Genomic DNA, 21,989 nt, shown 5'->3' with positions numbered 1-21,989 from the left:
CTTTGCCACCCTAACTGTGAGAACAACACGTCCTCCTGGTCTCCACATGAATAAGGTACCATAGGGCTGTCAAACGGGCTAGTCCCGCCCATTTAGGCCCAGCCCGTTAAACCCGTGGGTTAAACGGGCTGGACCGTTTAAGCCCGCTTTATTTGCGGGGCAGAATTTTTTAATCCGGATCGTTTATGGTCAGTCCAATGGGTTAAACGGGCCAGCCCGTTTATCATTTTATTTTTTTTAGAAATATTTTTGACAAAAAATATCACTTTTAGGTCAAAAATCATTAAAAAATAATATTTTTTAGTTGATGGGTCGAATTTTCAGGTCGAATCGGAAGAAATATTAGCTAAAATATTAGCTAAAAGTGCTATTTTTTTAAAAAAATATAAAAAAAATTAAACGGACCACCTGTTTAGCCCGCGGGCTAGTCCGTTTAACCCGTCATTTTTTCGGGTTAATCGGGCTCATCCCGTTTAGCCCGAAATTTAAATGGGCTTAATTTTAGAGGTAAAACCCGCCCATTTAAACGGGTAAACAGAATGACCCGATGAGTTTAGCCTATTTTAACAGCCCCAAAGGTACACATTATCTTTTAGGACTTTGAATTTAAAGTAGGTTCTCTCCGTCTTTGTGCTTCTGTGGACTTTACAAAAATATAAAATATCTAAAAAATAAGTATTATGAAAATAAAAAAAATCAATCATGAAAAAAAATCATAAGTTATGATAAAAAAATAAAACTAGATTATGCCATCTTTAAAAAAAAATGAAGTGGTATAATAAAAAAATTTTAAATGTTCAAAAATAATTGTCAATTTATCTTGATTTTTTTGTTATATTATAAATAGATGGTGAGATGAGCAGATAACCTACTAGCATTTTTTAATTTAAAGATGGAATGGAGAAATGTGTAAGAAGCAAGTTATAGAGTGTATAGGTGCTTTACGTAGTTGTGGTATTAAAACAAAAATCAAAACTTTTAATTTGTGTTTAAAAAATTAAAAAATTTTGGAGTATACAATCCTTCAATTTGTATACTTTAAAATTTTTTAATTTTTTAAATATAAATTGGACCCTCCAATTTATATTTCTCATAATTTTTAAAAAGACCAAAAATTATAATATTAAGATATATCATTCATCGCACTTGCATAACTAAATTTTTTAGCCAACCAGCTATCAAAGAGAAATTAAATTTAAAAAAATTACAAAATACATGCTACACATGCTTATTATTTACCACGCAGCCAGCTATCAACGAGAAATTAAGTTTAAAAAAATTACGAAATATATACTACACATGCTTATTACTTGTCATGCTGCCATATATGTGTCTGTAGTGTGTAGAACTCTAAAGCTTTGCGATCCCAGGTGGAGGTTGTAAATTTTCTCTTTTTTCCAAATTGGTACGTGCAAATTCTCAACTTCTTAGTTTGCAGGATAATTTAAAGGATTCTAGTTTCAGACTAGCTGCTAAAGTGGTAAAGATGGATTCTGGCATCTTAGAACACACTTCTTAGTAAAAGGGCGACACCTGTGACCTGTGACTTATGAGAATAACGCGTCCTCCGAGTCTCCACATGAATAAGATATACATTCTCTTTTAGGACTTTAAATTTGAAGTAGGTTCTCTCCATCTTTGTGTTTCTGTGGATTTCTTTTGGGTTACTCAAAATCATAGTTCTAAAAACTAGATCGAACCGACCAATCTGACCGATTTAACTGTAAACGGTAATTTTTACGGTTTGATTTAACATAAAAAACCGTCAAAATTAAAATCACTTTTAAATTTCTGAACCGATCGAGAACCAGTCGGTCGGATCGAACCGAAACCCGGCCAATTTTCTTATTTTCCTCCAAAACGCCAAAACGCCAAAACGCAGCCGTTTAGCATTCAGTAAAGTACCCCAACCCTACCAACCCTAACTCCCTTCAACTCTCCAACGGTGCAGCACACACTCCCTCTCTCGTCCCTCCCATCACCCTCGAGCTGGCCGTTCCTCTCAACACCGGCGAGTTCAATCCCTCCCTTTCGCTCAGCCGCCGGACTGCTCCTGACGCCGTCGCCGGTTGGAGCTTCGAAGCTCACTCGGTCCCTCACTCAGCTAACGTCTCAGACTCTCAGCAGTAGAAGCACAGTCGCTGGGCTCGCCTCCTGCCTCCGTCGCGTAGCTTTGTTCCTCCGTCGCAATCTCTGTTCCTGTCTCCGTCGCCAGTTCTGTTCATGCCTCCGTCGCCAGCTCTGTTCTTCTAGGTATTTTACTATTTTTTTAACAATAATTGTTGAATAATTATTGTTGAATAATCTCTGAACTTGTTATGGCCTTATGGGTTGAATAATTGTTAATTAATCTATGAATTCCTAGGTTGAATAATAGGTTGAATAATGGTTGAATATTGTTAATTAATAATTTTGAATTTGTGATTTACTGATTTTTCATTTTTCTTCTTCAATTATTGTTGTCTGTGGTTTAGGATTGATAATTTGTAGTTCTATTGTCTTTAATTTCTATTTTGAATTTTAGTTTTTACAGTGATTGACTGATTTTGTTTGATTCTGATATGGTTCTGCTTCTGTCTTTCGTTGCTCCGTGCTTTGTTTCCTTGCTCGTGTTAAGATCTTCACTACCTATACAGCTTGTGCGTTGGAGCTTACTGGGTTATCTTGATCTTCCTCCAATAGTTCATGGTCCTGAACAACAATATTGCTTTCTTCTGGCACCTCCGATGGGTGAGTTTGGTTGGCTTGGCTAACTCCTTCGTCATTATTCTCTAGCCTTCTATTGCTATTTTCATAGCTCTCCTTAGCTCAGCCTTTAAATTTTTGCTCTCAGGATTTTCATTCACTGTATCTTCTATATCTGTTATTAGGTTGTTGGTAAATCTGGAGCAAATTTTTGTGGATTTTGATTATTGATGACAAATTTTGATGTTGGCATTTCATGTTTGATTGTTTCCTTTGCTATTTATTTGACTTTTAAGTTTGTATTTAGATGAGATTACAACATTGTGGTTGATGCAGTACTTTTAATTTGGATGATATTTTAAAATTTATATTATTTTACTTTCAATGTGCTGTGGCTGGTCTTTAATTTCGTATCTGGTTATGGATATTTCTTTGTTTTGTAGTTGCTGGTTTTGCTTTGATTTGTAGTTGCTGGCTCCTAATTATTGCTTTGATTTGTGGTTCTAGGTATGAATAAAAGACCTGCAAGATCAAATTTGTACGAGATCTGTGCTGCAAACCATTGGAGGCCCCCTCTATTTGAATGTTACAAACAGGATGGTCCATGCCATCAGATAATGTAATTCTTCCGGCTATGATATAGTACACGTACTCTCACACAATAATTCAGTATTTTAGTGTTTAATGATACTCGCTAGATTTATTACTTTTCATTTTTGTTTACAAGATTTATTCTCTTTCATGTAGTTATCCAGCTGATATGTACATTCAACTTCCAAGCAGTTGTGACAAAATTTGCCTTCATTAGTCTTTGTTGGGCAAGTTGTTTGATGATTGCTTGATCATGCATCATCCAAGATTTTAATAATTCATGCCTTGTGGCTTTATCATGATATTCTAATATTCAAACCTGTTCTATTTTATGGCCTCTGTTTGTCAGACACAAATGCAAGGAAACAGAAGGAAGTGCATCATAACAATATTTTTGTTATTTTCATTGACTAGATATCTTTTACAGGTTTACCTTCAAGGTTACTATTGAGATAGAAGATGCATCGAGGAACATTATAGAGTGCTATGGTGCCCCTCGTCGAAAAAAGAAAACAGCCGCAGACGATGCAGCTGAGGGAGCTTTGTGGTACCTAAAGAATATAGGCTATGAGATGAAGAACCAATAAAACAATATGTTATTGGATATCATCAACACTCAGTCACTCATGGCTTCGCATGCCCCCAAATTCAATTCATTCGGTGATGCTCTCTAGACTCGGTTGCCAAATCTCAGGAGACCATGCTTTCTTAGGAGATTCCCTACAGTCATTTCCTGTCGAATATTGCATCCTTCTGCTAGTATTAAGAAAATATAGGGATTAATTTTTAATTTGTAAATATTACTTAATTTTTTTTAATTTTAAAATTTGTTATTTTGTGGAAGATATAGGATATAATGTTTATAATTTAAAATTTATGATTAAAAATATATGATTTACAGAAAATAAATCTCTTTTATTTTTTATTTTAATTATTTTATTTTTTATGTGTTTTTTTTATCACACTTAATAAGTGTACTTGAAAGATTACATTTACAATATCAATTGATATAAAAAATTAAAAAAATTGATTTAAAATAAATAAAATAATTTTAAAAAATTAATTGATATTAACTAAATAAAGTTGGTTCTTTGATATTAATCGTGGTATTATTCTTTAAGCTATTTTTTTATTATGTCATCTCTCACATAAATTTATTTCGTTAGTATAATATTTGTTATTAATTTTATGTCTAAATTATTATTATTACGGTGTCTATTACTAAATATCTAACATAAATATAAAAGAATGCATCAACTTATAATTTGTTTTTCATTACTAAAAATTAATCATATTTAAATAAATTAAACAAGAATTTAAAAGTCACCATGGAATCTCCATTTTTATTAGTCTTCCATCTTCATTTGTGCATTAGTAAAATCTGTGTGTAAGCTACTAATGTTGAATAATATCCACACTCCATAGGCACAAAATGCTTGGCCCACCATGTGAAAAATTGTTGACTTTCTCTATAACTTAATGGAATATGTTTTGGTAAGGACTAAAGCGTTGCTTTAACTCCCAAATTGAAACAACACCTCAATTTCTATTGTACTAGACTAAAGAGCTAAAAGAGGTATAAGGAAACACTACGATTTAGCCACGACGATGATTATTGTTTCAAACCCACACCCGACAAAACCACGACTACGCCAGCTGAAAGCCTGAAACCCTTCCAATTTCTATTTAATTATTTCAAGTACATGGAATTGGAATAGTCTGTGCTGTGCATTCATCTTTCCCACTTGGGATCCGGATCACCACCATTTCTCTTCACCCACCACATGCCTCATACTCCTAAATTTGTTCAAAACTAAAACTAGTACTTTTTACAAGGTGACTACTTTTACAAACATATTCGTATGGAAACATAACATTACGAATTCGGTCAAACATATTAAATTAAATAAATTATACAAAATATTCATTAACCATAAATAGTTTCTGTTATATATTTTATTTTATTATCAATCAATTTGGTTATGAAGAATCAACTATGAATAACAACTAAAAACTTAAAAACAATGTAAAAGTGATGAGTTCTATTATGCGCTAACTACGTATTATTATATAGAAAGATTATCATTAATATTTAATACTGAATTAGCAACAGGTGTCTCAAGCACATACTAAATATTTAAGCACATTCTATATACCATGTACTTTTAAAATCAATTTGCACAGTTAGTTTTTATTTTTCCCTCTTCCAAGGTGTTGCCCATGGGTTTCCAAAACCAGTCTTTGAAGTTTGAACCCCCTTATAAACCCCAACCAATGTCCAATACACACAAGGTTAAACAAATCACATTAATTAACTAATCATAATCAAATCCAATTCTACTTTCTCCAGTCTCAACATCACATGGAAGCTGCCACCCAGTTTCCCGGCTCCGCAGGCACTCTCGGCCGGCACCTCGCCCGCCGCCTTGTCGAGATTGGCGTCAGGGACGTCTTCTCCGTCCCCGGCGACTTTAACCTCACTCTCCTCGACCACCTCATCGCCGATCCTGACCTCAACCTCGTGGGCTGTTGCAACGAGCTCAACGCCGGCTACGCTGCCGACGGCTACGCCCGTTCCAAGGGAGTCGGCGCCTGCGTCGTCACCTTCACCGTCGGCGGCCTCAGCGTTATCAACGCCATCGCCGGCGCCTACAGCGAGAACCTCCCCGTCGTCTGCATCGTCGGCGGACCCAACTCTAACGACTACGGCACCAACAGGATCCTACACCACACAATCGGATTACCCGATTTCTCACAGGAACTCCGCTGCTTCCAAACCATCACGTGCTTTCAGGTGCGCGGGACTGTAACCGACTCTAGCTGACTTGTAACTAACTTGTGTTATTCTGTTAGGTTGATTGGTTTTTCGAGGTAACTGACTCGATTATGATTTCTTGTGTTTTCAGGCAGTGGTGAATAACTTGGAAGATGCACATGAGCAGATTGACACCGCAATCTCCACTGCGCTGAAGGAAAGCAAGCCTGTTTACATCAGCATAAGTTGCAACCTTCCTGGGATTCCACACCCAACTTTTTCCAGAGACCCTGTCCCATTTTTCCTTGCACCTAAGTATGTATACTATTCCCCTCCTCGCCTTCTCTACATTGTTAATAAATATCCCCTTTTTTAGCTTAATTCTGATATATTTTTATATAAATATATATTGATTACTGAATTAGTTATTTGATAATCACATATTTGGCTAAGTTCATTGCTAAATGACATGCTAATGCAATTGTAATTCTTTGTTAATAGAGAATGTGGATTGAAAGAGTTATGTATAATTGTATATGCATATATTGTGTTACCTCACATCTTATCCTTATGAAGAGTGAATCCTGTCTAAGGAAAACTAATATCTTTTGGATTTGTGCAGGGTAAGCAATCAACAAGGATTAGAAGCAGCAGTGGAAGCAACGGCTGAATTTCTAAACAAAGCTGTGAAACCCGTCATTGTTGGTGGGCCAAAACTAAGGTTTGCAAAGGCACAGAAGGCTTTTCTGGAGTTTGCGAATGCCAGTGGATATCCAATAGCTTGTATGCCCTCTGGAAAGGGGCTAGTGCCGGAGCATCATCCACACTTCATTGGGACATATTGGGGTGCTGTTAGTACCCCCTTTTGTGGCGAAATAGTGGAGTCTGCTGATGCATATGTTTTTATCGGCCCTATCTTCAACGACTATAGCTCCGTGGGATACTCCTTATTGATAAAGAAGGAGAAAGCTGTAATCGTACAGCCTAATCGCGTGACCATTGGCAATGGTCCTTCGTTGGGCTGGGTTTTCATGGCTGACTTCTTAACTGCATTGTCTAAGAAGGTTAAGAAAAATGGTGCAGCTTTGGAGAATTACCGACGAATATATGTTCCCCCAGGCATTCCTCTGAAGCGAGAGAAGGACGAACCTCTTAGAGTTAATGTTCTATTTAAGCACATTCAGGTATGTTCTATTTATCTGCTTATTAAATATTCAAGTCAAATGGTTCTTTTTGACATGACGTTTTTCTACCTGTTACCTTGCTCCATGACTAAGATTTCATATCCTGCATAGCAATTTCAGAGGATTCACTTTATCGTATAGATCATGCTAGTTTATGCAAGTGGTTCCCATTATATTACTAAAACGTATTAACTTTTTCTCCACTCACACATACTTTTACAGGAAATGCTAAGTGGGGATACTGCTGTAATAGCTGAAACTGGAGACTCATGGTTCAACTGTCAGAAGCTACATCTACCTGAAAATTGCGGGTATTTAAATTCAATTACAACTGCATCTAGCAAAATGCTAACGTGTATCTTTTTGGGGGGGTTAACATTGTCGTGCCTGAATTTGATCTTTCAGGTATGAATTCCAGATGCAATATGGGTCCATAGGTTGGTCAGTTGGTGCTACTCTTGGATATGCACAAGCTGCAAAAGATAAGCGTGTAATTGCTTGCATTGGAGATGGCAGTTTTCAGGTGAGTAATAAGATTATACAAGTTGCACCAACAGAAATGACCTTTCAAAACATTTGATAATAATATGACTTCTTTTGTCTTCTTTATGTTTTGTTTTTGCCTAATAATTACGTCTAGTTCAAAACTTGCATTTTGAACACAGTATAAGTAAACTGGAACATCAATTTGATGCTTGAAGCACACAGGGATTTAAGATATTCCTTATTTATCAGGTGACGGCACAGGATATTTCAACAATGATCCGCAGCGGACAAAGGAGCATCATCTTCCTCATTAACAATGGAGGTTATACAATTGAAGTTGAGATTCATGATGGCCCGTACAACGTGATCAAGAACTGGGATTACACTCGCTTTGTGGAAGCCATCCATAATGGAGAAGGCAAATGCTGGACTGCCAAGGTTAGCTTAAACTCAAACAATCCTGTGTTACTGTGATCTTACAATCATTACGAGCATTATCATTAACTGGAGTTACTATTTATAATGCTTGGAGTGTAGGTACGGACAGAGGAAGATCTAACAGAAGCAATTGCAACAGCAACAGGAGCACAGAAAGATTCACTATGTTTTATAGAAGTATTTGCGCACAAGGATGACACCAGCAAAGAGTTGTTAGAATGGGGATCCCGTGTTGCTGCTGCTAACAGCCGCCCCCCAAATCCTCAGTAGATTACTTGCTCCATTCTAATTTGTACATTTTCTTGTGTTATATTTCAGCCTTGGGGGATGCTTAGATTGCTAAGGTGTTGCCCCCTGCTTTACCAATGTACTAAGCTCTGTTGCATGTAAACATAAAAATTCTGAGATCCTGCTTCAACCAATTTTCACTTCAATAAAAATACTGGCATACAGCCATTGTAAATTTGTGATGTGAGCGTAAAAATCCAGATTGAATTTTGAGCAAACTGCCATTTATATAATTATATCATTCCACTCTTTGTAGAATCTTTTCTGTCATATATCATATCCTCCTGACTCCTGTAAGAAATAGGTAGCACTCTTTTTTGTTGGGTACGAGAGGTTAAGCCACTTTAATAATCACTATTTTTTTTTCTCCTAATATTGTCGTTAATTACGGCGGGTAATGTTTAAATATTTCCTTTTTGTTAATTGCAACCGTAATTTAAAAAAAATGTCTAATATGAAAAGATTTTTTAAAAAATATTTCTACAAAAGCTGAAAACAAATAACTCATTTGAAATTTTGATTATTATTTTTTTTTTGCAAAAAAATTATTCAACTTTACACATTTACACTATAGTTTATTTTGTCGTAAAACTAAAAAGAAGAAAGTATTTATAAAATAATATCGGCTATTCTTTTTTTTTTTTGGTGACTCTATCGGCTATTCGTTTAGAAAGTATTTATACCTTTTATATTATATTAAAGAAGAATCCTTATCTGAATAACAATCAAAATAATAATATTTGACTTGTCTTACAAAATATTACTTGCCTAAAAGAATTTCTTTCCTTTGTTTTATTTATCTTTCTCTTATATAGTCATAATTAATCTCATGATCAACATTTTTAATACAAAAATATTAGGAAAATAATTACTCAAAATTTTTTATTTAATTTAATATATATTTTATACATGTAATATTTATAATTACACATTTATTACATAAAAAATTATTCAATTATTTTAGAAATAATTCAAAAATACAAAATAAAATAACCTTAAGTTGTTTTAGATTGATTTCTTTTTCTGTCTCTTATGACATATATTAGACTTACTATTAGTAGAAATTTTAAAATTTTTATTTTAATAAATAATTAAATGCACAATAAATATATTAAAACTAAAATTTACATCTTTCTCTATGAAAACCTTTTTTAATAAATAACTTTAAATTATACTTTGAGAGCATATTTTAGCTAAACAAACTCTTGAATATATCACTTTGCTTTTCGTAATATAATATAGTTATATTTTAATTTTAATTAATTTCAATTTTAATATATTAATATAAATTTTAATTTAATTTTAATTGTAATTAAAAAATGTTATGTTTTTTATTTTTATTGTTAAAATTATAATTAATTATTAATAATAATATATAAAAAAGATAAAACTAGTAAGAGAAAGAATCGAAGATGAATAAATTTTTTAATTTTTTAACAAAAAAAATTATTTTAATTATAATAAAAAGATGACATATAACACATTTTAGTTATAAAAATTTAATAATATATAATAAATAATAAATTTGTATGCTAGTGACAATAGAGGTAGGTAGGTTAGGTGTGAGCAACAGAACGATGAGGATAAAACAGTCATTTTACTTACATTATTATAAACAACAGAGTCACCAACTAAGAACAGACGCACTCTTTCTGCATTTGAATCAGAACCAATCAAATGGTTACCCACCGATAAATAAACAATCAGGAAAGTTGCGTTCCTAGGATTGGAATGAAGTGGTAGTTGCAATGCTCTCTCTTTATACCAACTACGTATTTTGACTGAATCTATTAAATAAAAATTTAATTAAATAAGCCAAATTATTTAACGATTTTTACACATAACTTCACGTGAAGTGTTTTAATGCAAAATAACACTTTATATTTTAATGCAATTAGTGTCCGCATCATCTCTATATATACATCCACGTTACGTTGGACAAAGCTAACAAATAAGCACGAACCCATTCTTCTTTTTTATCATCATCACTTTGCATTTGCATGAACACTGAGTTGACACAGCAGAATTAGCATATGGCTTCTTCAAGGGCTTGGTTTCTGACAGTAGCGCTTCTTCTTCACGTGGCTGTTTCCTCCATTTTCATTTCCATTGCCACAGCAATATCATCTACCACCTCAAGCCGCTGCTACAGAGCAATATACAGCTTCGGTGATTCCCTTGCCGACACCGGAAATGCTTACTATGACACTCACACGCTCCCTTCATCACAAACTCTCGCATTGAACCTTCCTTATGGAGAAACCTACTTTAATCACCCAACTGGAAGATGGTCTAATGGCCGTCTCATCGTCGATTTCATCGGTAATTAATAGTATAAATAACCATAATAAATAGCCATAAGTTAGTTTCTTGTCCAAAACTTAGGTGCAATCGACGTTAGATGAAAATTTAGTCAAATCAGTTAAATTATCTAACGGTTCTCAACTATCAACTTCATGTGAAGTCGACTGCACCTAAGTTTTCACGAATTGATTAATAATGTTCCTGTTTTAGTGGATTTTCTGTTGTTCTGACATGCTGTATGTATATGCAGCTGAGAAAATGGGTGTTCCATTGCTGAAACCTTATCTGGGAATCAAGAACGGTAAGATTAAAGATTGGAACCCCATGGAGGGAGTGAATTTTGCAGTTGCAGGAGCCACTGCTTTGGATTCTAGCTTCTACTTAGAGAAGGGTATGTATAATGTTGCAACCAACTATTCTCTGAGAGTGCAGTTAGATTGGTTCATGGACTTGCTCCCTTCCATCTGTAATTCTTCTTCAGGTATGCTATATGTAGAAAAATAATATTTCTATGTATATCTAAATTATCTATTAATACTATACATACAAATCGAGTGAATTGAAGTCTCTGCTTAACTAATTTATTCGGCAATCCTTTATTATGAGTAATAAAACTTCGGTCTAATTTGATCTAACAGGGTGTAAAGAAGTTCTTGGAAGCTCGTTGTTTCTTGTTGGGGAGATTGGTGGCAATGATTTCAATCATCCTCTTTATCTAAATACGAGTATAAAAGAAGTCAGAACATATGTGCCACTTGTGATTAATGAAATTTCTTCAGCTATCAATGTAAGAGTTTCTGTGCATGATGACAAATACTTACATTTGAATTGCTTATATCTAGGGGTGTTAATGGTTCAGTTTTTTCATAAACTGAACTGAAACTGTACTAAATCATTTTAAATAGTTTAAAAACTGAACTAAACTGCTTTGTCACATAAGTTATATCTTAGATATTAATCTAGTTATATATACTTTGTTTCATCAAGTCATGATTATAATTAATTGCCATAACATGCTTATTAGTACCATTAAGGCCATCCTAATACCTTTCACGATTCTTGTGATCTTCAGAAATTGATTAGTTTGGGGGCTCAAACTCTCGTGGTTCCTGGAAACCTTCCTCTTGGATGCAATTTCAAGTATTTGACAACGTATGAAACTTCAGATAAGAGTGAATATGATGAAGCTGGTTGTTTGAAGTGGTTAAACAAGTTTACTCAATACTACAACAAGCAACTTTATGCTGAACTGAATCGACTTCAAGTGCTTCATCCCAATACAAATATCATCTATGCAGATTATTACCATGCTGTGTTGCCATTATATCAATCTCCAACACAATTTGGTACATAAGTCCTCAATCTTTTCTTATCTACTTGTATGTTTTTACTAATATCTATTTCAGTTCATGTGTATATATAATTATATATTATAAATAAACGAGTTTTATAACAATGGAAGAGTATTTTTAGAGTAATTTATGTGATTTCTTCATGCAATTTCAGGATTTACGGAATCAATTTCAAGTGCTTGTTGCCCGCTTAGAGTTGCAAACAATTCTAATAATGGTGTGTGTTGTGGCAATCCGGGGGTGATTTCTTGTAAGGATCCATCTCAGTATATTTCTTGGGATGGCTTGCACTTGACCGAAGCAGCATACAAATGGATTGCCAAAGGTTTATTAAGTGGACCATATACTAATCCTAAAATTGGTATTTCATGTAATTCAGAAATATAGTTTCTGCTCCGTCTTCACAAGAAGAATAGATATCTTTGTACTTGTTTTAACCATTTGTTATGTTTTTAAATTATATAATATAATTCTTTTAATGGTTTATTATTATATTCTTTTATAACGGAAAACAGTTATATTAGGTATACCATATGCTCAATATCAAACAGCAAATTAATTATTTATATAAATAATGTATTTGGTTAAAAAATTTAGATATGAAAGTAGTAAGAGTGATATATCTTTACATGGTAATTTTTAGTGTTTTTTAAAACTGTACAAAGTACATAAATCGGTCTAATTTGTGTTTAAAAAATTAAAAAAATTTGGGGTACATAAATCGGACCGTCCTATTTATGTATTTCAAATTTTTAAATTTTTTTAACACAAATTGAACCGCCTGATTTGTGTCACAAATCGGACGGTCCGATTTCTGTATTTATACAAATCGCACGGTTCGATTTTTATACTTTTAACAAATTGGATGGTCCAATTTTTATTTCTCTAATTAAACAGTTCCACATTTGAGAATAACACTCCAACTGTCCATATTTCAAAAAAACATCACTACTATTTCAATATCAAAAACAAAAAAAGTAGATTTATTTATCTTGTGCCCTAAAAACATTTAAAAAAATTTATTGAAAATATAAAAATTTTAAATTTTTAAAATATTTATTTTGTATTCTCATTGATTTTTTATACTTTTTTAAATATATATTAAAAATATGTTATTGAAAATTATATAAAAATTATATAAATGCTTAGAAGAAAAATAGATTAAAATTTAGAAACGTAAACAAAAATTAAGTTTTAAAATGGTGTCTAAAATTAGTAATGATCCTATAAAATGACGTCATGTGCCACAAATTAAGCGCCAAATTAACACAAAAAAAGGTGTTTAGGCTTGCCCAATATATAAAAAAGATTTCACAGCAGCTTTTCGACATCACCATTAACAGAAATTGCTTAAAGAACGACTATAGATCTTAAAGTGCAACTCATAGATAAATATAGCAACTATTAACTTTAGAAATTAGAAAAAGTTTAAATGGTCAACAATTTTATTAAATTTTGGTCGTATATAACTAATAAAATAAAAATGAGTAATTTTATATTATTAAATAAAATTTTATATCATTAAAAATATTATTAATGACTATTTAATAATTACAAATCACAAAAATGACTGATCTTTTACCACTCGTATAGAAATTAAACTTGAGGTAACTTTAGGGATCATTTAAGACTTAATTCCTTGCACAAAATACACATGGGGTTGCCGTCTCTGTCTCCGATGCAATTTTCTTTTTTCTTTTTTTTTTATCGAGAAAAAAATAAATTGTGTAGTGCAACCCCCAACCAAAGCACCAACCAACATTGACGACACTAAAGTCATTGTAATGGCTGCCTTTGAAGAAAGAAGCTGGTGTGCGTTAATGGTGATATTGATGACAGTAGTTGCTGAGGCAGTGACAGGTTCAGCATGCTACTCATCCATCTTCAGCTTCGGTGACTCCATTACCGACACCGGCAACTTGTATTTCAGTCATCAAACTACCGACCAACACTGCTTCTTCCCTCCGTACGGCAAAACTCACTTCCATCATCCTTCCGGTCGCTGCTCCGATGGGCGCCTCATCATTGATTTTATTGGTAACATTTTCTCTTCTCTTCTCTTTTATATCTATACACAATCTTGATGGATTTTGTTTGCAGCTGAGTATTTGGGGATTCAGTCCGTGAAACCCTACATTGGAATGAAGAACGGTAAATTGGAAGATTGGAGTGTGGGTCAGGCTGTTAATTTTGCTGTCATTGGAGCCACTGCTTTGGACGCCACTTTCTTCCAGGATATAGGTGTTCAAACTGGTGCTACTAATTATACTCTCTCTGTTCAATTCAACTGGTTCAACCAATTCCTTTCTTCTCTCTGCACTTCTTCCACAAGTACGACTTTTCCAATTCTATTCTTTCTTGTTGTTTATCATTGGTATTAGTCTAATAAGTGCTTTAAATGTTCGTGATATGAAGAGTTCAAGTATTATTTAAAAAATATTAATTTATAGTTTTAAAATGTTTTAATGTAATTTAATATATTTTGATTTTGTTTATTTAATTATTAGATTGAGCCTTGTGTTTATGGATTTTAGGGTTTTTTTGTTTTAACCCAATAAGAGGTTATAAATACCTCCTTAGTTATTGTAGTCGAAGCATAGAACGATTTAGAGGTTTCAAAACCCCTTTTAAGTTTCGTGATGAAACCATGGTATGGACAATTGACGTTGAGTCTTTCTACGGTGCATCGGGAAATTCCGATGAATTGAGTAGAAGTAGGTGTGGCAATATGTACCCTACCTGCGGGTATCTAACCCGATCCGCAGCGGGTAGGGTAGGGTGCGGGTAGGGTTTTCGTGCGACTCGGGTAGGGTGCGGGTTGAGTCTCAACCCTACTCGACCAACCCGCACTTTATATATGTATATGTTATATACTTATATAAAAATAGTTTTAAGTGGACGTTGAACCAAAGACCTCTCGTTAAATGCAAAAGATTCTTAGTCATTAAAAGAAGATCATTAATTGATAATTTAATAAACTTTTTTTTATATAAAAGTCAATTCTATTTTAAATTTTCATAAAGTTATATAATAATATTGTATCTTTTTTTGTAATCTACGGATAGAGTCGGGTACCCGCGGGTTAAGAGTGAGTAAGATTAGGGTTGAGATATTTTCAACCCGCAGATAGGGTTGAGTTTATATAAAAATCTCAACTCGCGGGTAGGGTTAGGGTTGGCTCTAAACCCTAGCCTACCCTACCCTACCGATTGCCATTCTTAAGTAGAAAGTTGAGGAGTTCTTTCGATTCAATTCTCAAACTATAGCGTTCACAAGTTATCTCTTGTTGCGTCAAGAATTTAGGTAGAAAGTAAAATAATTCTCTTTGTACTCAATTTTAATCTATCTTTTTTATTTTTATTCAATTTCAATTCTTGTCTTGTTTATCTTTTATTTCTTTTATCATACTCTTTCTTAATTAAGGAATCTGGCAGGCTGTGAACAAATTCTTAGGGATTCGCTATTTGTTGTGGGTGAAATTGGAGGCAATGACTTCAATTTTCCCTTCTTTGCAAAAAGAAGCATAGCAGAGGTTAAGTCATACGTTCCACAAATAATCCATGCAATAAGCTCACCCATCACTGTAAGATTAATATTCATATGTTACCTTAATAGGTTACTTGATATTTTGATAAATCCCTAAAACTAAAATGCTGTGTGTCACAACAGGAGTTGATTGGTCTAGGGGCTCGCACAGTGATGGTTCCTGGGGTTTGGCCAATAGGATGCAGTGCAATGTATTTAACACTATATGAAACCCAAGATGAAAGCCAATATGACTCAACAGGATGCTTGAAGTGGGTAAATGACTTCACTCAATATTTCAACCAGAAGCTCCAAGATGAAATACAAAGGCTTCGTGGACTTTATCCTCATGTCAATATCTTCTATGCTGATTATTACAATGCTGCTTTGCCACTATTTAGTGATCCCACAAAATTTGGTACTATATATATTGAACCCTTCATAGTTCATAGTGTGCTTTCACAATCCGTGACTAATAGATGTATTTTGATGGCAATGCAGGTTTTAAGAAGACTCTGAAAGCCTGCTGTGGAAATGGTGGTCCGTACAACTACAATTCATCAGCGACTTGTGGGGAGCCAGGGGTGCTTGCTTGTGATGATCCTTCTCAGTATATTGTATGGGATGGTATTCATTTGACCGAGGCCACACATAAATTGATTGCCCAAGCTTTAGTCAAAGGACCATACTCTGCCCTTAGTTCCTTGTGCTCCATGAATGCCAACGTCGGATATCACGATAATCTTAGCATCTCTTGATGTCTTATTATGAAAGGGCAGTCTACTCTGTACGAATGAGTGAATCATTTTAGTCATTTAATAAGAATTGTTTGTGACTCGTGAGTTACCCATAGTCATCCTCAGATTTACGTAAATACTCAATGTAATTCTCAAAATCTCGATTTTTCTATTTTAGTCTTTTAGATAAAGCTCTGAGCACTCAAAGTGGTCTCTGAACATATTTTTGGTGATGAGTTATCACCGGAATGTTGATGTGGCCTCTGTTTACCAGGCTGAAGGGGTCCAACGACTATTTGAGCTGGCCAATTTTCAATTTGTACCCACGTTGGTCCCTTCCTTTATATATAACCTTAAATCTCCAAATTTTCGTAAACTTCATCTCTTCTTCTTGTTCATCGCACTCTCCTCATTCTTCCGTTGGGGACTGTTACTCATGTCGATGATGGGTGAGGATAGCATTGCAGGTGGAAGCTCTGTTCATTCTACATCTAGTTGAAACCGGACGTGAACACCAACCAAGAGCAGAAGATCGGAACCGCTAGAATGGTGCGGTTGTAAAGGCAACGAAGGTGTCTGAAATCGTTCATGGAAGAAGTTGTTTTGTTGGGTCGATGGACAATCTGTATGAGAAGGTACAAGTATTAAGCAAAGAATGGTATAGCACATCTATAAGAATGATTAAAAATGAAGAATAAAAATATTGTAGAGAGAATGAAGAATGAAAACTTGTGAGTCAGTTTATATGCAGGGTATAAATCATGATGAAAAACATAAATATATATTGAGAAAATAAGAATAGTGTTGTGTGTGTATCTATTGAAGTTGTTAGATTACCAAATTCATGTGTCATCAACTTGAATGGCAGGGATGTGGGAGATTTTGGGCCAAAGCTGTGGATCCTTCATCTAACATCGTTTGCCTAGAAAAGGACTTTCCCAGATGTTGAGTTGTATTAGAGAGGTAGGCAGCTTTTCTCCCTCCATATTCTTCAATTTGGGACAATCAGCAATGGCTAAATGTTGGAGGGAGGTGAGGTGAGGTAAGAAGAGTGCGATAAACAAGAAGAAGAAGAGATGAAGTTTACGAAAATTTGGGAATATAGGGTTAGATATAAAGGGAGGGATCAACGCGGGTACAAATTGAAAATTGGAACCCTCCAGCATGGCAAACAGAGGCTACGTTAGCGTTTCGGTGATAACTCATCACAAAAAATATGTTCAGGGACCACTTTAAATTCTTGGAACTCTATCTGAAGGACTAAAATGGGAAAATCGAAATCTTAAGGATTATATTGAGTATTTACGCGAATCTCAGGATGACTATGAGTATTTACTCAACATTTCTCACTTAATATAATACTTGATTAAAGTTTAGGTGCAGTCGACTTCATGTGAAGTTGATAGCTGAAAGCTATTAGATGAAATTTTAGTCAAATCATTTAATGGCTCTCAAATATCAACTTCACGTGAAGTCGGCTGCACCTGAGTTCCCACCATAATACTTTTTAATCGACATGATGGCCTCTGTTCTCAAACACTACTCATCAAAACAAAATTTGAGAGAATCATTAACATATATAAAGATTCTTTCTCCTACAAAAAAAAAAAAAAACAAATTAAAACGGATTTTTATTTTTGATATGCCAATTAAGTTTGTGTAATACGGAGAAATGAGGCTTTGGCTGTCTAATGCATAGATATAGGATTCACTACGGTGTCTACAGAAATTGGTAAAATCGATTTAAAAGAAATCGTTAATAACAATTTCTCTAAAGAGAAAAAAAAAAGTGAAAGAAAAATAAGGAATCGTTGGATTATTAATCAATGACCGGGATTAATGCCTGAATCTAGGACTACTGACTTCATAGTGTCAGAAATTTCAAAAAAAAATTTGGCCTACTTAAAATGGTTAATCATATTTTACTTTATTTTTGTTCCTTTTTAAATTCGTTAGTCACGATTTTTCGTGACAATGACAACTTCCATATCAGTGTATTATATTAAATTAGTGTAATATCACCGTATTACACTCCTGGTTTTATAATATCCAAAAAAAATTGCCAATTAAAACAACCATTTGCCACAATGTAGGTGAATCTCCGTTCTTGTCTCCCTCTCTCTCTCTCTACTATCACCATTGTTTGAGAAAAAACGACAACGACCACCTAACAGCCAACACCCTGCCCCATATGAGTACGACCATATATCAGTGATCACGTTTATAGCAATGGTCACTTCATGGCCTCGTAGAAAGATAAGTCATATATATGTGGCTGAACACTAATGACTGTTCATGATTTATACTTCTTTTGCTTTTATGGAGATTTGATTTATTTTACGCTAATACAATGTAATTGAATATATATCCATAACTTTCACGTGGACCGATCGAAACAGGACATATCGGATTATTTGAATTGCTATTTTGAATTAGAAAACATATGTATATTAAATCCTAAATAAATGATGAAGAATTCATCAAGTCTCTTGTTATCACTTTATACACGTTGTAATGGACTAATGGCTGCTTCCAAAGAACTAAGTAGTTCTGTTTTAATGTTGATGCTGATAGTGGTTGTTTTATATGGTGTCGAGTGTTTGATAAATGAATAATTTTTAAATTTTAATAGTCAATTCCAAAATCAATAATAAGAGGAAAACACCAATTATTATTAGTAGTTACTTCTTGAGTCTAGGGATGGCAACAGTACTCGTACCCGCGGGTATCCGCCCCGCCCCTACCCGGTCGGGGCGGGTTTGAACCCGACCCGGAGCGGGGCGGGTCTAAATCGTGGCGGATTGATGAGCGGGGCGGAGTTTGTAACTCGATTAGGGATTTAGGGTTAGCAACCCCTTCTTCCTCAGCTCTTCTCCTCTCCAAGACCATAGCCTCGCTGCCTTGGTTCAGTTCAACCAGTGCTTGCCGTCGAATCTGCTCCAGTTCCGCGAATCGTTCAAGCCGCCTGTGCCTGTCGCTCCTCCTCCGCTCAGCTCGTCTAGTCGTCTCTGCCATCTTCGCAAGTCGCAACTCATCGAATCATCTAATTCGTCTCAGCACCGCTCCTCCCTCTGCCACCTCCGCCACCTCCGGTCGACCCTCTCCTCCCGTGTCGTCCTATCTTTGCTCCCTCCAGTCCTTGCATTCACAACCTTCGCCGCCGCTATCGCCGCCTACAACTCCGCCGTCTCCGCACACTTCCTGCTCCCGGAGTATTTACCGGTTCTTAGGGCTTCTTCTCTGCCTTACCAATTCTCAGGGCTTCTTCTCTGCCTTACGAGCTCACCGCACCTGCCCTGGCCCTCCTTCTTGTTTTCCGAACCGAGGCTTCATACGCAAGGTTGTTAGGTTGGTACTCAGATTTCAAATAAAAAATTATACTTTCCTGCTTTGTAATAGAATTGTTCACTCAAGTGAAAATTACTTGATTTATGGTATTGTATCGTTGGATTCTGTAGCTGATTTCGTCAAGTGGGATAAGTTTTTAGTTGTTGAATTTCAATTTTTGGAAAGCAATGCTACCTTGCTGCTACTGTGAAATATTAATATCATGAACTTTTATATGATTATGGTCCACCTTAAGTGAAATGTTAATATTGAAATACATCTTGAAATACTATAAAAATGCTTGAACTTTTATATATCAATTGTTCACTTGCTTGCAATCTTTTAGCTGCAGGGCTTTCTTTATTAGTTGCAACCAAAACAAACTTAATTTCAATTTAAATTTTGACAATTTTCAAAACTCCAAATTAAATAAAGTAAAAATAAAAGAAGAAAACCACTCCGCAATGCTTGCTTATTATTCTAAACCGCTCCACTTCTTTATAGTATTATTATTGTTATTACAATTACTAATACTATTTACCTGCATTCAAAAACTAATTAAAATTACAAAACACCATGTTCACTAATCACTACCACTTGTGAAGGAACTTTCACCCTTTCCTCACTAATCACTACTCTCAATTATTATTATTCTCAAATGGGACAAGAATCAGATTACAAAAGCCAACTGGTATTGGAAATTTTCTCAATTTCCACACGTTCTGTTGTATGTGTTCATAGACTTGTCCCTAACAATTAACAAAACTAATAAGCCACCTTTCATTGATTGGTACTGCATTCTTGGAGTAAGTATTAACATTTCTAATGATGACCCTTTTTCTTTTTGGTGCTAAAGTTTGTAATTTTTATCTTGGCTCTTCTTTATCATGAACTTTTATATGATTATGGTCCACCTTAAGTAAAATGTTAATATTGAAATACATCTTGAAATACTATAAAAATGCTTGAACTTTTATATATCAGTTGCTCACTTGCTTGCAATGTTTTAGCTGCAGGGCTTTTTTTATTAGTTGCAACCAAAACAAACTTAATTTCAATTTAAATTTTGACAATTTTTAAAACTTAACAGATTAAATAAAGTAAAAATAAAAGAAGATTATTATTATTATTCTCAAATGGAACAAGAATCAGATTACAAAAGCCAACTGGTATTAGAGTTTTGCTTAATTTCCACATGTTCTGTTGTATGTGTTCATAGACTTGTCCCTAATAATTAACAAAACTAATAAGCCACCTTTCATTGATTGGTACTGCATTCTTGGAGTAAGTATTAACATTTCTAATGATGACCCTTTTTCTTTTTGGTGCTAAAGTTTGTAGCTTTTATCTTGGTTCTTCTTTATCATGAACTTTTATATGATTATGGTCCACCTTAAGTAAAATGTTAATATCATGAACTTTTATATGATTATGGTCCACCTTAAGTTAAATGCTTCTAAATTATTTTATGACCTTAACCTGGATGGTGTATCTGCATGAACTTTGATGGTAAGATATCAATATGAGCAGCAGGGATATTCCTTCTAGCACTCTGATCTCTCTTAGTATAATCAAAGCTGTTAAATTTTCAAATGTCAATCTGATCATGGAAGCACTTGATTTTGGGTTATTCAAGAATTATTATCGGCTTAAACTAAACTATAAGGTGATAGCTTTTTCTTGATTTAACCGAACTAGTTGGTTGTCAACCACCACTATTTCTCCTGGCAGAAAACGAAAAGAAAAAACCACCATTACCTAGTTAATGAACCTTTTTAAAGTTACTATTCTATTAAAGGAAGTGAATGCATACATTTGGCTCGACTACTTTAATTGTACATTCTGATTTGGTTTATTCTAATTTTGTAATTATGCATTTATGATATGATTTATGTTAATTTTATACCCTCATGTATTTTAATTTTATTGATATAGGTGTTTTCAAATTACTTCATGGCTAGTAATGCTAGAGAAGACACACAAAGCAACAGTGTTGCTCCAAATGATAATGAAGTTGAAGTTCAAAGTAATGCTAATCCAACTTCAGAAACTCCACAAGCAACGGATAATGTCTCAACTCCAGAAGGATCAACTCCTAATGAAGGTGACAATAAGACTCATGTTAAGAGTGCTTACTGGGAGTATTTTGATCGTTTGAAAGTTGAAGGAGAATGGAAGGCGAAATGCAAGTTTTGCAAGACTGTGCTTAGTGCAAATCCGAGGAATGGTACCAAGTCATTGCGGAACCATGTGGATCGATATTGCAAGAGAATAAAGGTGGCAAACTCTAGGCAATCATCAATTGTTGAATCATTGT

At 34.4% G+C, this 21,989-nt stretch overlaps 4 protein-coding genes across 4 annotated transcripts; all 4 read left to right on the top strand.

The window, feature by feature from the left end:
- Positions 1–892: 892 nt before the first annotated feature.
- On the top strand, positions 893–4,215 carry LOC107468220 (uncharacterized). Its single transcript, XM_016087476.3, has 5 exons — positions 893–909; positions 1,903–2,253; positions 2,618–2,730; positions 3,193–3,304; positions 3,704–4,215. The coding sequence occupies exons 1-5, from the start codon at positions 893–895 to the stop codon at positions 3,861–3,863; spliced, it is 753 nt and encodes a 250-aa protein (XP_015942962.3). The 3' UTR covers positions 3,864–4,215.
- A 1,238-nt stretch (positions 4,216–5,453) lies between these two features.
- Positions 5,454–8,602, top strand: LOC107468273 (pyruvate decarboxylase 1). Its single transcript, XM_016087531.3, has 7 exons — positions 5,454–6,070; positions 6,183–6,346; positions 6,654–7,215; positions 7,438–7,526; positions 7,621–7,738; positions 7,951–8,139; positions 8,239–8,602. Exons 1-7 carry the CDS (start codon positions 5,639–5,641, stop codon positions 8,407–8,409), a joined length of 1,725 nt encoding a protein of 574 aa, XP_015943017.1. The 5' UTR covers positions 5,454–5,638; the 3' UTR covers positions 8,410–8,602.
- A 1,787-nt stretch (positions 8,603–10,389) lies between these two features.
- On the top strand, positions 10,390–12,577 carry LOC107468274 (GDSL esterase/lipase At1g28610-like). Its single transcript, XM_016087532.3, has 5 exons — positions 10,390–10,749; positions 10,982–11,212; positions 11,370–11,518; positions 11,804–12,077; positions 12,238–12,577. Exons 1-5 carry the CDS (start codon positions 10,461–10,463, stop codon positions 12,468–12,470), a joined length of 1,176 nt encoding a protein of 391 aa, XP_015943018.1. The 5' UTR covers positions 10,390–10,460; the 3' UTR covers positions 12,471–12,577.
- A 1,145-nt stretch (positions 12,578–13,722) lies between these two features.
- On the top strand, positions 13,723–16,721 carry LOC107468275 (GDSL esterase/lipase At1g28590). The gene is made up of 5 exons (XM_016087533.3): positions 13,723–14,120; positions 14,184–14,414; positions 15,518–15,666; positions 15,753–16,026; positions 16,110–16,721. The coding sequence occupies exons 1-5, from the start codon at positions 13,868–13,870 to the stop codon at positions 16,364–16,366; spliced, it is 1,164 nt and encodes a 387-aa protein (XP_015943019.1). The 5' UTR covers positions 13,723–13,867; the 3' UTR covers positions 16,367–16,721.
- Positions 16,722–21,989: the final 5,268 nt, after the last annotated feature.

The sequence above is a fragment of the Arachis duranensis genome, chromosome 10 (assembly GCF_000817695.3).
Source record: "Arachis duranensis cultivar V14167 chromosome 10, aradu.V14167.gnm2.J7QH, whole genome shotgun sequence".
NCBI lineage: Eukaryota > Viridiplantae > Streptophyta > Magnoliopsida > Fabales > Fabaceae > Arachis > Arachis duranensis.
The sequence above is the reverse complement of the archived record's forward strand: the minus strand, read 5'-3'. Positions and strand labels throughout refer to the sequence as shown.